Source organism: Misgurnus anguillicaudatus, chromosome 15 (assembly GCF_027580225.2).
Source record: "Misgurnus anguillicaudatus chromosome 15, ASM2758022v2, whole genome shotgun sequence".
Lineage (NCBI taxonomy): Eukaryota > Metazoa > Chordata > Actinopteri > Cypriniformes > Cobitidae > Misgurnus > Misgurnus anguillicaudatus.
In genome coordinates, this window is record NC_073351.2 from 179,654 (window position 1) to 195,716 (window position 16,063).

The following is a 16,063-nucleotide window of genomic DNA, read 5'->3' on the forward strand; positions in this document are numbered from 1 at the left end:
AACGTGTATGAGATGGAGCCGCAGCGGTCATGTCAACTTGTCCACAAATTCGTTTAATCCATGAAATATAGATATATTGTCTGTTGTTTTACATCAGATTTCACGTGAACGTGTATAAGATGGAACCGCAGCGGTCATGTCAGCTGGGGGTTCAGGGATTTTTTCAGTAATTTTCACATTCCTGTGCCGGCTGCGGCGCTCATACGTCACTGTCAATCGACTCGCGTCACGACACGAGACATTCTCACAAAACAAAATCAAGGTTAAAAAATAACGCAGTAACGCAGCCTGCTTACGGGGAAGTAACAGTAATCTAATTACTGTTTTTGTAATAGTAATCCCTTACTTTACTCGTTACTTGAAAAAAGTAATCGGATTACAGTAACGCGTTACTTCTAAGGCGTTACTGCCCATCACTGGTTGCCTCTAAGCAAGATTCACTCCAATTTGCACATAAGTGTAACAGAGGCACAGATGATGCTGTGCTAATATAGTTAGAAATCATCTCATGCACCCTCCTAAAAGATATGCCAGAGTACTTTTGTAGATTTTAGCTCTGCCTTTAACTTAATGAAGACACACATTCTTTTACAAAGGCTTATTGACCTTAATATTAACCTTTTAATATTAACTTTTTTCCCGCCATCGACGAGTTAACTCATCAATTAAGAGAAAACGCTTCCCTGCCAATGACAAGTTTTTCCGGCAACATATAAAACCCAGAAGTATTCCCCTAGGGCAGGAGTGGGGAACCCTGGTACTGGAGGGCCACTGTCCTGCAGAGTTGAGTTCCACCCCTAATCAAACACACCTGAATTTAATTTCCAAGTAATCCTAAACACTTGAATTAGATTTTTCAGGTGTGTTTAATTAGGGTTGGAACTAAACACTGCAGGACAGTGGCCCTCCAGGACCAGGGTTCCCTACCCCTGCCCTAAGGCAAACAGTTCAAACACTGTGTATGTTTTGAGGATCTTTTGATACTTTGATGTCATACACATGCACGCTTTTTGGCAAACATTTGGTTGGAGAAGTTTTCTTTTCCAGTTACATATTCTTCATAAAAATCTGACCTCAAACGCGCATCATGTGTCTTATTTTTTCTGTCTACTTTCAGTAGAAGAGACGTGATGTATGATAACTTCTTATAACAGTCTTATAACAAAATAATTCGCGAAAACCTTTGAAGAGATAACGCAACATCATTAACTAGTTTATCTAATTTTACATTTAGTTAATTTTTGCATCTGAACGTTTTTAATAACTTAAACATGGTTGTGATTCTCTTTTCTGCATTACTGTACATAACTTTTATATTATCATGTTTTCCTTTACATGGTATGAAACACGATATAAGGTATGCAATGGTGTTGAATACATTTCACTGAGAATTTGTATAATATGTTATACTTTTGTAGTAAGGAAATAAAATCATATTGTGAGTGTAAATATTCATAAATTCGAGGAGTTTCTGAGGTGTTTGTCATCGGCAAAAGGCGCAGTTTCTTTGTTGCTGAATAAAAACCGTTGGCTAAGGGATTTTTTTTAAATTAACATTTGTTCTACTTATTATTTTATTTTTTTGCCTACATTTACTCAAATAATAGTAAATCATATAATCATATCAAATAATAGTAAATCATAATTCAAGATTTTATCAAGTGTCATTTATTTTAGAGATATTTACAAAGCCACTGAATCATTTTTTACATTGTGTACATTATGATCTTACGGTAGCCTATTATTAAATGCATATAAATAAAAATATGTAAAACTAAACAAAGAACATATCATACACGTACAGTATGTAAGCATGTGTTTTCTTGTTCCCTCCACGTGCGTTTAAACGCCATTTTTTTAAAGAATATTTAAAAACTTTATTGGTGGTGGTTGAATAATTCCTCTCTCCATATGTAAAGTATTTTAGCGCAATATAAATGTATCATTTTGTTATTCTTAATATATAAGAATACTAATATATTTTTTACAACATTTTTTACTTTAAAACATATATATTAAGATACTTAGTACAATAGCTTTGCTTCTGACAACTTTCTGTAATAAATCAGTAAATCAATCACAAAACATGTTGACAGTGGCGAATAAAATGCTTGTCAATTTAAACAAAGCAGAAAGGTGTATAAAACCGGTTTTATTAACAATATCTGAACTGTGCTCTTTTGCATAGCTCTAATTTTCTCACGTCTTTATTTATACCACATTAATCTCTTTAAAATCTTGCTACTTTTAGAAATCATTTGTATACTGCACATTTAAAACTTTATTTGCATCAACGATACCCATAATTAAATTTTCTACGTTTTTCTTTCAATAAACATAAACATATTTATTATTGTCAACTTAAAACTTGGTTTTCTAATTTATAAACTAGATTTTATAGAAATAAGTTTTGAAAAGTGTTGAATGCGAACGTGTCAGAAAAGATACCTGAAAGGAGATGCGGCGTGTTTGTATATACAGCCACATGCTATTAAATTGATTATTTTACACACATTTCACAAAGTACATATTGTATAGGGATGCTCCGATCGATCGGCCAGAGATCGGTATCGGCCGATCACGGCATTAAATGACTCGATCGGTCCTCGTTAAATTTGCCGATCTCGTGAACCGATCTTTCTGTTTACTTTTGTCATTATATGGCTCCTCAATGCGGCTGCAGTTAGAGACCATTTTTACGCAGTGAGAGCATTTTTATAACCTGTGGCTCATGAGCGACGTGCAGATTTGCATTTCTCTCTTTGCCTTTACAGAGATATGTGTATTTTCTGAGGACGCGGTCCGGTCCTAACAGCACGACCCGTCTTCACATCCCCATTAAACAGCGTATACAACACATATCTATCGCGGACAATTGCATCCTCATGTCAAAAGTTTATTATTTGCATGCGGACGCGGTCCGGTCCTACAGCGCGACCCGTCTTCACATCCCCATCAAACAGCGTATACAACACATATCTATCGCGGACAATTGCATCCTCATGTCAAAAGTTTATTATTTGCATGCGTTTTAAAGTTTTGAGCGTTTAAACTTTAATTTTCCTCACAGCTGCTCTCATCTGCATACACCCGCCGCGCGCACACACAGCAGCCTGTCATCAGTGCACGTGAACAGAGCGATCTCTGTCAAGTCTTAAAGCTACAGTAACCTAATTCATCTCTCAATAAAATCACTCTCTGCTCTTCACTAAAGAACTGTTGTACTTCATACGAATGCATGTATATTTAATTTATACAGTAAAGACTGTGAAGTGTTTTCATTAGATTTTACAGACATACGCCTTTTTAAAGGCATATTAAATTTCTCTTTGCAGAATAAATATTTGTTGTGCTAATTTATTTGATTCTCTATTAAAACAATAATATGCCTAATTACTGCAAGTAATATAACAAAGGCAACATCTGTGGTTTTACTTTATCTAGAAAAAATTTTAAAAGTTACAGTCATCAAAGAGCTTGCATATCAGCTTGAAAAATTGGTATCGGCATTGGTATCGGCCGATCACGAAGACAACAAATCGGTGATCGGTATCGGCCTGCAAAAAACCTGATCGGAGCATCCCTAATATTGTAAGTGTAAATATTCATAAACTCAACACTTCAGAGGTGTTTTTCGTACGTAAAAGGCACAGTTTCTCTGTTCGCTATTTTATTAGATGTATTATACGCCTATAATATATGTACATTTTAAATAAAAATATCCGTTCTATTTCTAGTCATTTATTTTGGTTTGACCAACTAAAATACATAAGTGACATTAAGAGATTTTATTAAGTTACTTTAATGAATTATTTTAGTAATATTCACAAAGCCACAGAATATTTTTACAGTTATGAATTATGGCTGAAAGGATTAAAACGGGTCATAACACTGACTGCCTGTATGCACAAAAAAGATATTATTAAAGGTATTATAAATATAAATATGTAAAACTAAATACAGATATCATATGCCGACTGTACAGTATGTAAGCATATGTTTTCTTGTTCGCTCTGCGTGGGTTTAAACGCCGAATAAGAATAATTTTTAAACTGGTTGTTAAGAAGAATTCCTCTGTCCATATGTAAAGCATTTTAACGCAATATAAATGTGTCATATTGTTATTCTTAATATATAAGAATACGAATATATTTTTTACAACATTTTTAACTTTAAAACATTTATTTTTTATAACACATTAATCTATTAAAAATATTGATACTTTTAGAAAAACTAACATAATTATAAATATTATGAACAAACAATGAAATGGTGTCAAAATTTGACAACACAAATTATTAAGATATTCCTTGTAAAGAGAGTTATATGTATTAGGCTAACACTAAATTCTCTGTTGCACTTAGTATAAATGCGCATTGCACGTACAGTCATCTTAATAGTTGTATGCACTGTTATGCTGGCAAGAAGGGGTTGACATCACTTTGCTGTTTTAATAGCAATGTTAAATATTCAGCAATGCCATTATTAACTTCTGGAAACAACCGCAATGACAAAGCATATAAAAATTTAGTTTTTTTATGCGCTACGTGGTGGATTATCTGTGAAGCGAAACACATTAAAGGACAAGGGAAAGTAGGAGAGATGTTCGAATCAACAAACACCAATGCGACTGAATCGGATTATATAATTATTGTCGGAGGATATTGCCTTCAATGGACGAGCACAGGTAGGTCAAAACTTGCTAGCAGCTGGCTAGTTAACTACTTATAAAGCTGTAATTTGCCTTAGTATGAGTTATTATCTTCCTATCTTCCTTACCCGTATTTGTTTATTTGCGTTTTAACGCGAGTTCAACCATCATTTATACGCGGCATTGTGCCATGGTTGGTTTGTTGTTGTGTTACGATCGAGGAAAACCGCAGTATCTGCGGTGTCAAAGCCGGGGAAACAACGCCAGAATGCAGTAACGTCACTTACTGCGGTTTGCCTTGGTATTAGCATGGATTTTGTAGTTACTGCAATTTTGACACCCTCATTTCTCTGAAACGGGACAAAATTTAACCAGGAGACTTTGTCACAGGACAGAACAGATGTCATAAAGCTCGTTTTAAGCCTTAACTCAATTTTGACCAAGCGTGTAGTTACTGCGCTTTGGCTTTGGACGGCAGTATAGGTTAGAAGCGTAATTGTCCATTAACCACTGTCATTAATACTGAGGCATAGCTGGCTCTGATTGGATTGTAGGTCTGCCGTAAAGCAAGTTTTTGTAGTTTTCACTCGAACTACAGGACCGCGACCCGATGGCTGGAAACTTCTTTAGTGCGGTTTTGGTGTTGCTTTAAGGCCAATAAAGCGTCAAAAATACTCACAAGCTCAATAAGAAGCAAATGGGTGGCTTGCACGGTCCTCTCACACAGAAACAGCATGCGCATTTAGCACTCTTGATGTTTCCATGGCTTACAATCACTTGATTTAAACCTGCAGTGCTATACGTGTACAAATGTTTTTGTGACCATGCACACAGTAACGTGACATGGGCGCATAACCTTGATTGAGAAAATACTATGAGTTAAGTGTGTGCACTCAATCTGCACAGAATGCTTAAACTTCAGCAGCAAATAAGGTGACTATATATTGTAAATCATAACCCGCCAAAGTGGCTAGTGATTTGACATTGTTACCACAATAGCTGGACATGATTTCTTTCACTGGGACCCTGTCGCAGACCCCACTCACCCCTGATTTTTCAAAAACTCACCGGATCTAGACGAATCACAAGAATTACATATTTTGGATCCAAACTTGCAAACTTTGCAGAAAGGTGACAAGTTTGCACCTGGATATTGGTCTTTTAGGTTTTATATCATTTCAATTTCTGTTCCTTTGTTTTTATGTCCTAGTAAGCCAAAGACAAATTTCCACCTTGGTGGACAGTAAAGATATACTATACTATACTATGAATGATGCTTTACCTTCTCATCCAAGGCTTTGTGGTGCTCAAACAGAGATTTGAGCGCTTTGAGAACTTCTACTTCACTTGAGACACCTGCAGGAGACTGTGCTTGACGTTTCACTACGGTCATTCTCAACGAACGCTCGTGACGAGACACCAGACATTCCAAATGCTCCAATAACAAGCGTAATCAACAAACAGAAGCATTTACATATAAATGAGAGACCATAAACAGTTTGTATTGAAACATGGAAGTACGATGCCCTAAGAGGGTAGAGGGAGAGCAGGGAAAAAAAGATTGGGGCTTTAGGATAATGGAACAAGATCATCCGTTGATCAGGACGATTCAAACTGCTGACAACTTACCACACAGTTTAAAATCAAAGGTTTAGCAATGACAGGCCATTTCAATTCAAGACCATTAATATTCATAATTCAGTGAGAGTTTTCTCTTGTTCAACTCACGCGTGTGTTGTTCCTCTCGGCTTTCAACTCTGCAATCTCCTCCTCTCTCTCTAGCAGCTGCTCACGACACATGTTTACTTCTTTTGTCAGGGCAGCAAATTCCTTTAACAAAGATAAAGAAGTGACATTCAGTCAAAATTATGACGAGTGACCATAGCTCGCTTGCACGTCACTACGTTGCTATGGCGTAAAAATGCAGATGGAGGGCAGGAAGTGATTTTCGAAATAGTGCTTCCCTATCACAACTCAAAATGTCGTTTTTTTAAACATGTGCCACCCAACAGTTGTCTGAAAATGCAGAAAAAGTGGCTTGTAAACCTGTGCCTGCGGTCGAAAGGGGAAGAGTTGCATATTAATATGACATTAAAGGTGCCCTTCCTCTGTCGTTTTTATTGTTTTATACTGTTGTCTGAGGTCTACTCATGACGTTTGCATTGTTTTTACATCCAAAAACATCAAAAGCAATAAGTAATAGGCCATTTTGTACACTGGTTTTAAGGCTGGTTGGAGAAATAATCAGTTTTAATGGGCGGACCGCATTGACGACTTGGAAGTATACGCCCACTGCTATGATTGGTAACAGTTTTTCGTAGTCAAACTAACTTTTAATACTTATTTAATCTCATGTTAAATCAGTTTAATGTTAAGTGAGTGTCTTAAGACACAGTGTCTTTCTTACACACACATATTTTATCATAAACCCTTTTGACACACACACGCGTCTTTTATCGTAAACCCACGCACAAAAACACACACACAAACACACGTTACGTGCGTTATGTGCCGTTAACGACAGAGCGTCGACACACAAACACACACACACAAACACACAGACACACACACAGACACACACATGCAAGATGTGCGCGCATGAAACCTGATCGCAAAAACACGGAGGGGCGGGATAGCATGAAGTGGAGTGGAGAGGGATGTTTCTTAAGGCTCCTACGTGAATATATAAATGACAGGCACTTCAAACGTGTTTTCGCGCCTATGTGTGTGTGCACCGCGTGACAGCCGTTTGAATCTGACAGAGTTCGTCACTTCAAGAATCCCACACAAACATTACAGCATAAATGCTAGAATTAAGATTTATTTTATATATATAACAGATAATCTAGATACATTTACCGTAATAAGTTTTTTAAAACATGGTAATGTTTTAATGTTTTGCTTTAGTGTTTTAATGTCAGACAATCATTGAAATGTGGGAAAAATGAAGAGAAAGGCAGCAGATATAGCATCCTTTTTCAGAAAGAGTAAGAAGCAGCCAAATAAATCTTAGTCAAATACATTTCAGTGGCCTACAAAATTCATATGATTTTCTGGTCTCTATAGTTTTTTCAGCAATGGGAGATATAAATTCTGGTTTCAAGTACTGTAGCAATTGTATGTTATACATCACTGTTATTAACGCACCTATAATACTTAATAGTATTTTAAGGTTGGATGAGAGATTTTATGTGCCACCCCAGAGTAACTGCTGGCCCCTGCCTGGCCACCCCTATGAAAAATTCCTGGCTACGCCACTGATTAGCAAAACACAAAAAATACATTTTATTATAAATCTTTACACGGACAAGTGACTTTTGTGCATGGACAAGTGAAACATAACACAAGTTCCTCAAAAAGTTAAAGGTATTGCGGAGGATTTTCTTTTTCCTGGTGGATCATCAAGACAATAGGTCCTCCTAGTTGTCAATCAGGAGTGTTGCGCAATTGCATTTTTTAAAAAAGTGGAGAAGGCGGTTATTCTACAATTCGAGAAAATCCTCCACTATACCTTTAATGTCAAGCCCTGCAGAGCAAGTATTAAATATCTTTAACTCATCGCTAAAACTGGGGTATGTTCCAACAGCTTTTAAACTAGCAGTTATTAGACCGCTCATTAAAAAAACACACCTTGACCAGGGAAATCTCAATAACTTTAGACTTTATCTCAAATCTCCCTTTTCTTTCTAAAATATTAGAAAAAGTAGTGGCAAGCCAGCTTTTTCATCTACAATTTCATCGACGATTCACAAAAATTCCTTGAAGCAAAAATTCTGCCATGAAGCCTCGTTAAATTCCTATGACTCGCACTATACGCGCAGGAATCAGATTCACACGACTGTTGTTCAATGTTCAGGAAGCACACCATAGCGGGTGATACATTTTGAATTTATTTGGTGCGATGGCGGAGAGTAAAGATGTTTTAGGAGCGCAACCAGAAAATTTTAGGGGCGCAACCAGAAAATTTAGGGGCACACAACGTAAATCAACATGCTAACCAAATATTCACATTTCTACTAAATTCCACTGTACTTTTACTAATAAATGATAGATGCAGAAAGTACAATGTGCTGTTTCAAATTCAGTGTCACATCACACAAAAAAAGGTAAATTTACTGGTCTTACATGTGCGACTGGATGTAAAATTCAGTGGCACACTCTCAAATTTTGGGGGCAAAATGCCACCATTTGGTGGCAGTCTGGAGCCCTGCATCTTTTATAACAACAACAACAGCAAAAACTGCCTGGATCAGCAAAGAACAAAAACTCAAATTAACATTGGTAACTTAACTGCTTTACCACAAGATGCGAACAGCTGCAGGAGGCAAAGGGTCTGAAAGGGTCGTTGCACTGTTTATTTTGGTAAGGTACACTGTCAGAAAAAAGGGTACGGTTGGGGTCCATTTGTGCCACTTAGGGTACAAATGGCGAAGTTGTACCCTCAGTGGGTCATAGTTGCACCTTAGGGTACTAAAATGTACCATTTAGGAATAAAAAGGGTACAAAAAGGTTTCCAACAGTCAGAGGGTCCATATTTGGACCATATAATCTCCAAACAAAGGTACAATTACTTGTGTAAGCAGTTTCTTAATATTATTGTCTCTGGGTCACAAAACTTAGTTTTAACAATATTTCAGGCGATAATACATATGTATAATCTTTACATCTGCACTCATTTAGTGAAGATAGCGCTTTAAAAAAAAAGTGCTTAGACAAATTCGGAAATACCAGCGGGCGGCAGTGCTCGTTCACCTGTTGAGCACAGCCTGATCTTGGCCACTCCTATTGTTTGCTGCTGGCCTTGATTTATCTGTGTCTGGCGGTCAAAAATGACATTTTATTTGTTTTGGATATCTCTAACCAACAGTCTGGTCTCATGAATCTATTATTTGTTTATTTTATACATATTAAGTCTCGTATTATTGTTGTTATTATTATTTATGGGCAGACGTAAAATGTATAAATAGATTTTTTTATTTTATATTTTTTTTAACTGGAATTTGTTTTTGTCTGTACTTACTGTTACACGGTACAACAGAATAATGAAGTGGTTTTAATATTGCACTTTAACCAGTTTAAAAAAAAATACGTTACTCAACGTCGAATTTGTGTTGTCCAATGGGGTTGAAGTTGAACACCGCGAGGCGCCGTGATTATGCACGCAAACAAATTTGGGACGACGCGACGGTTACTCGACATAATGGCAGTCTCACTTCAGTCACTATCCACGGAGGATATTCTTCAGAAATAAGAAGCTGGAATACAGGTCACCGAAGATGAAGCACAGAAATTCAGAGGTAAGTTTAGTTTTAAGTACTGTGAAAATCCGTTGGTTGGTTCTCTTCCGAGTTCTGTTGACTTAACTTAGTGAGTCGACCAACCTGACGCAATGAGGGAAACATTAAATACTGGCCTGACAAAACCAAGTTATTGATTTTTATGTTTAGTTTGTTGTTTTTATTATTAAACCATAGCTTAATATATAACTTTTAGTGTAACTTATACGCAACGACGTCCGTCACGTAACGCCACAGTGTTATACAGCCACAATAATGTACAGTTAACGTTAAACCTAACTCATAGACTTAGAAATTTAGTTTCCAGCATGTTCTTATTCCCGTGCCCTTGTTCACTTGGGACGCGAGTGAGCACCTGGTATGATTTGACGCATCACGCATATATTTCATGTGTCTGAATTTAAGTTACACAATAAAAGCTTTTAACGTAAGTCAGGGGCGTGCCACTGGGCAAAGTGGGTCGGCTCGCTGTTAAACACATAACAAGAAACGTATAACAATACTGTGTTTTTTTATTACTCTGCCAAGTTGTTCAGAAGTTTTTGTTAACAGTAGTCGAACACGAATTCACACAATAGGTGTATTCGCGCTGCGGAGACCGTCAGATGTATTAACTGTCTGTTACCTCAAAACTAAAATCGATTTTAGACTGCTCTGTATTCTTTTTAATTAATTCTCTTGCAGTATTTTATGTAATTCACAAGCAGTTCAAAATGCATTACTTTATAATACACAGACTTAGGGGTGGGCGATAAACCGGTAGATATGATAAACCAGTAGAAATTTGTCAACCGGTAGAGATTTTGGACTATCGGAAAATTAAATAAATGTTTAAAGGCATTGATTTTATTGTTGCTGTTATATCATTGCTCATGCTGACCAACTCTTTCCTTTTTACAGAGAATGAGGTTGATGGTGAAACAATAGATTGTGGCCTTACAGAGAACATGGTTTCATACTTATTTGAAGGCTTCTTTATAAAACAGGCTAAGTTTAACAAATTTGCACGTGAGATGAAGGAGGTGGTGACAATAACTTAAGAACCAGTGCCGGCAGAGAACTATCAAGATACTTAATCTACTGAAATGTAAGTAGTACTGAGTATTGTGTATCTTATTTGCATCCTCCCCCCCCATTTAGTGCTTAAATGATGTATATATTTTTTTGATGGCCAATGCTGATATCTTAAAAGCAGGGTGTCTTTCTATATTTATTTTCCATAAATTTTATGTGCTTGTATATCATTTACATTTCAGAAATTGGTGGATTTGGTTTATGCATGTTTAAAAAGTAACATGTCAAAATCTCTTTGTTGAATTCCCTGTGGCCAGTTGCATAAACATAGTTGTAAAGTTAAAGGTGCAGTATGTAATTTTTAGAAGGATCTCTTGAAAGAAATGAAAAATAATACACAAAACTATATTATCAGTGGTGTATAAAGACCTTTTATAATGAACCGTTATGTTTTTATAAAATTGAATGAGACGTTTTTATCTACATACATCGAGGGTCCTCCTACATGGAGGTCGCCATTTTGTGCCACCGTGTTTCTACAGAAGCCCTTAATGGACAAATATTTTTACTAAGTTGTCTCTGATGATGAAATGTTTGTCTGGTGGAGGCTATCGTAGCTACTTCATGCATTTTAAAAGCGAGGGTTGGGCAGTGGACTGAGCCGTTGGTTGCAATTTGCAACTTCACCACTAGATGCCGCTAAAATTTACACACTGCACCTTTAAGACTGTATTTTAAGAACTAGTCTGACCCCACTTAGACCAGTCTACCTTTTTATGTAACATTCCTAAAACAGTTACGTTCAGTCTTGAAGAAAAATACATGACTAAATACATGACAAGTCTGTTATGCAGCTGACCACTGATCTATATAATTTTCCCCCTCATGTGTTAGCACACTTGGCACCAATCCCTCAAACGGAAATTTAAAGCTGAATGTGCACCTCTGGTCCATGATGAGGTGAGAAAAAGTAAGGACAAGTTTGGGTGCATAAGACTGAGGCCCACTGAACAATCTTCACCAGCGTGTCACAGATCTACTTATGGGGTAAGTGAATTCATTTGTAGTTCAAGTTTATTAGTCAAGGGCCACAAATATTTGACATAGGGTATGGGTATATATTGTGGTTAGGGCTGCACGACAAATCGCATGCGATACCACGCGCATCACGTCAGTAATGCCAGTTCCTTGATTAGTATTAAATCGCCAACAGCTGCTTTCAGATGGCGCGACATTAACTGCACAGAGCCGCAGTTCCCCGACAAGCTGGGCCACATCGCATACATATCGCAGGCGATACGTCTGTGATAATGCGAAATTGCCCCGATTGTCAGTGTCCTACGGCTCTGTGCAGTTAAAGCTGCTCCATCTGAAAACAGCTGATGGCGATTTAATACTAATCAAGGAACCGGCATTGCTGGGGAGATGCGCGTGACAAACGCATGCGATTTATCGTGCAGCCCTAATTGTGGTATGAAAAACTAAAGAAATTTTCACCTCAATCTTTCTAAATGTCATTGGAGAGAAAATTTTGTCTGTGAGTGCATTTTCTTAACCATTTTCTTTTTAATCATAAAAATGTATAGGTTGGTGTGGTTTGAAGTAAAATTTGTATTTCTTCTATTATTATAATTATGCACATTTTATTTGGTTTTAACAGGAGATTGTTGTCAATGGTGAGGATGCATCCTCTATTCAGGGTCATGTAAATGTTAATGATAATGGAAAATATGAAAATATTAAAATTTGAATTTATTTTAAAATTGTATGTTCATGTAAACTTTCTCTTTCTTTTAATTTTCAGTTGTGTGATGAAGTTGACAGAATGCATTCAGCTTAAGCCAGCGCTTCAGGGAGGGCTTTACCAGTCTTGTGCCAAAGGTGCTTCACTTCCCAAAATCTACAAAGCAAGAGTTGAGATGCTTGCAGATCTACCAGGTACAGACCAATTTTGTTAATTTGTAATGTGTTATGCTCATCAAGGCTAAATATTATTTTCAAATAGGGTTGGGAATTAAAATTTTTTTTGCAATTTGATACTTTTGTTTGTGGTTTCGGTTTTGATTTGCTTTTAATTCAGTCCAATATAAAATTATAAAATTAGCATTCTGTATTTGCTTTCTGAAGAATAATTTAATACATTTTTACAATAGATGCTGACTTTCGTGCGACTCTCACATCCTTAAAGAGAAAGCAGAGAGATTCGTCACACTGGGAGAGGTATGGTACAGTTTGTTAAACTTGTAATGCTCTGATTGATACATTCTGTTCTGATAAATGGTGCATTTTTTTTACTAATAGATGTTTAACCTTTTTATCTTACAGTGTGATGCTGATACTCCATACCGAACTATACAGTTGGTTGAAACTGACTGGAAAACGGCTTTCTCCAAGAGGGTTCAAGTTCTTGTCAAAGTGGATCAGGTGGAGGTGTGTCAGGGAATGGGAGTTGAAGAAGGGATGCAGTAATTGCAGCTTTCAGTGCTTACTATGTTTTCAACTTGGCTTATCCACCCTGCATGAAGAATACACTGACCTTCTTGCAGCATGCCATAGCCAAGATCATTAAGGTGGGTGGCAAGCCCCTTCCAACAACTGTCACCCGAATGATCAATATCCTGTGCTGAACATGCCACAACATTATTCATGCACAAGGTGCAGAAGAAAAAAAGAAGGCCTTGCCTAGATGGTATTAAACAGACTATTCACGGCGTATAATTACCAGTGGTGTATGATTCACACTTTCATGCATACACAATCAAAGTTGACCCTGAGTGGAGTTTTATAAAACCAGGGCAAGAGATGGACTTCAGGCCCTTGACACATACTCTCTTGATGATAAAATGTTTGTGATCCTCAAGAATATTTAAGAAGTTCAAATGAATTGTGTAGTACATGTGTAGTTGTGTGAAATGTGTGGTGGTGATAAAATGTTTTTTTTTTTTTTAATTTAAGAGTATAAAGTTAATGAATTGTGTACTGTTGTGGAAAAAACAACTGCTTTGTGATTTTAAGGAAAGAAAATTTGAGACTTAGTACTGTTTTGAAGTACTGTTTACTTTAATGTTATGTTTTATATAAAAAACGAAATGACATGTTGTACTTCTTTTGAAAAAAAAAAGCTTAACATGTGATGCTTGCTGTTTAAAACTGTATATTTAAAAGTGTATTAACTTTTGATCCTGCTATGAGACATTTGTAATACAGTGCTTAATGTTCATATGAAAAAATGTGGGGATTTTTAAAAATATTTAATAAATATAATAGAACAGCATTTTGGCCTTTTTAATGTGCTGTACAGTCTAGAGTACAAATTTGCCATTGTAAGGTACAAAAGGTTTGTCACTGGGGCAGTACCCTTAAAAGCACAAATTTGCACCTTTTATGAAGGTACATTATGGTACCATTGGAATACAGGGTACAATTTAGTCACCAAAGGTACATTTTTGTCATTGAAAGGTACAATCAGCAAGGGTACTTATATGTACCTATGGTAAAGGGTACAATGAGTGTACCTTTGAGGGTACGGCCCCAGTGACAAGCCATTGTACCCCAAAAGGTACAAATTTGACACCTTTTTTCTGACAGTGTAGGTACGCGATATGTTTGTATTGAGATGGATTCAGATATTCTACTTTGATGAAACATTGTGATGCTTATGAAATTTGTGTTTGTTTATGGATTAGCGTAACAATATAGTTACTACGTCTACACAACTGAAAGTTTGCTTTAACTAATTCTGATGTAAACCAGTTGTTTATGTTGGTTATTTTGGTTATGTTATTCACTTTGTACTGCAAAAAAGTTTTTTTTACTGGTGAATTACACATTAGATGTGACCGTCTGATCTGGGCGTGTTCATGTGTTTTGAAAGAGGCGTCAGGGTTTCCCGCAGAACATTTGTTAGTTAAGGTGGTAGGGTTGGGCGGGGCCGAGGGTGTGGCAATCAAAGGGGCGGGGCGTATGCGCCATGATGAAAATTAAAATATCTTAAAATATTTTAAAGGAGTCAATATTGTCAGATCATGTGTTTTTCTTTGTTTTTAGAGTGTTAAATGATGTCTGTGCACATAAAAGATCTGTAAATTTGAAAAATTAAAGTTTCAAATCCAAAGATATATTCTTTTTAAACGCGAAGCCTCATCCACACCCACCTAAAACGGCTCGTTTAACACGCCCATGCAGTTAGACTGGTTTGAACATTTTCATAACACCGCCCTCATATATACGCAAAGATAGAGGGTGTAACTTTCAATCACGCTGTAATAATGTTGTTTCCGCCATGTCGAGCAGACGCTGTGTTTCAGTGGACAACTACTTTGGTTGGCATTCCAACAGAGTAAACATTAAGAAAGCAGTGGTTAGGTTTTATTTACAACACTGTTTCAGAACAGTGCAGCCCAAATGTTCGATTGTGTGCTGCACATTTTAAAGAGGATTAATTTCTAAACATTGCGGAGTACAACGGCTGGATGTACACAAAGGCTTTGTCTAAAAAGTGGAGCAATTGTAACTTTGCAACAACACTGACATCCTGTAAGTAGCCGATGTTTTCATATTTAATAAATTTCCTCACTGACGATTCAAAGACGAGTTTTGAGCAAAGACGCTCCTGTGTTTTAATGCATTTCCTAATGATGATCCTAACACGAGATTTGAGAAGTGCAGATTAGTGCTTGTTTGTTGTTTCTACGTTCACAAAGGCAAACATGGTTTATGTTTTAGTATCCTTACCTTACCTTCTGCTCACATCGCGCTGGCAAAGTTGATCGACTAGCTTAGCCATCTGTGTTTTCTGGGTCAGATTCAGGCTTGTGTTTATAAGGTAGTAGTAAATACGATAGTATCTCGTGGCTTTCACTTTTGTTTTGGGAGCTCATCTTCCAAAACTCGGCAAGGAGCATCATATTTCCGTTATTGAGGTATTCGGCCAATCACAACCATAGACCGTAAAAAAATATGGACGTAGTGTCCGTGACGTCACCCATTGGTTAGTGAAGATCGCTTTTGAAGCTTAAAGTAGGCGTTGCCTGCCATCGCCATCTTGGCCGCGCGTCCCCGCGAATTACTCGCGGAAAACCGAAAATGGGTAAAGAGGCGG

General features: G+C 36.9%; 1 protein-coding gene across 11 annotated transcripts in view; it reads right to left on the bottom strand.

Moving 5' to 3' along the window:
* ppfia1 (PTPRF interacting protein alpha 1) overlaps nt 1-16,063 on the bottom strand; it is a 233,663-nt gene that overhangs the window by 146,435 nt on the left and 71,165 nt on the right. For all 11 annotated transcript variants that reach the window (XM_055174007.2, XM_055174006.2, XM_055174015.2 and 8 more), the window contains exons 3-4: nt 6,380-6,481; nt 5,934-6,098 (exon numbers count right to left, since the gene is read on the bottom strand). In XM_055174007.2, the coding sequence (XP_055029982.1) occupies nt 5,934-6,098; nt 6,380-6,481 (267 nt within the window). The remainder of the gene's footprint in view (nt 1-5,933; nt 6,099-6,379; nt 6,482-16,063) is intronic.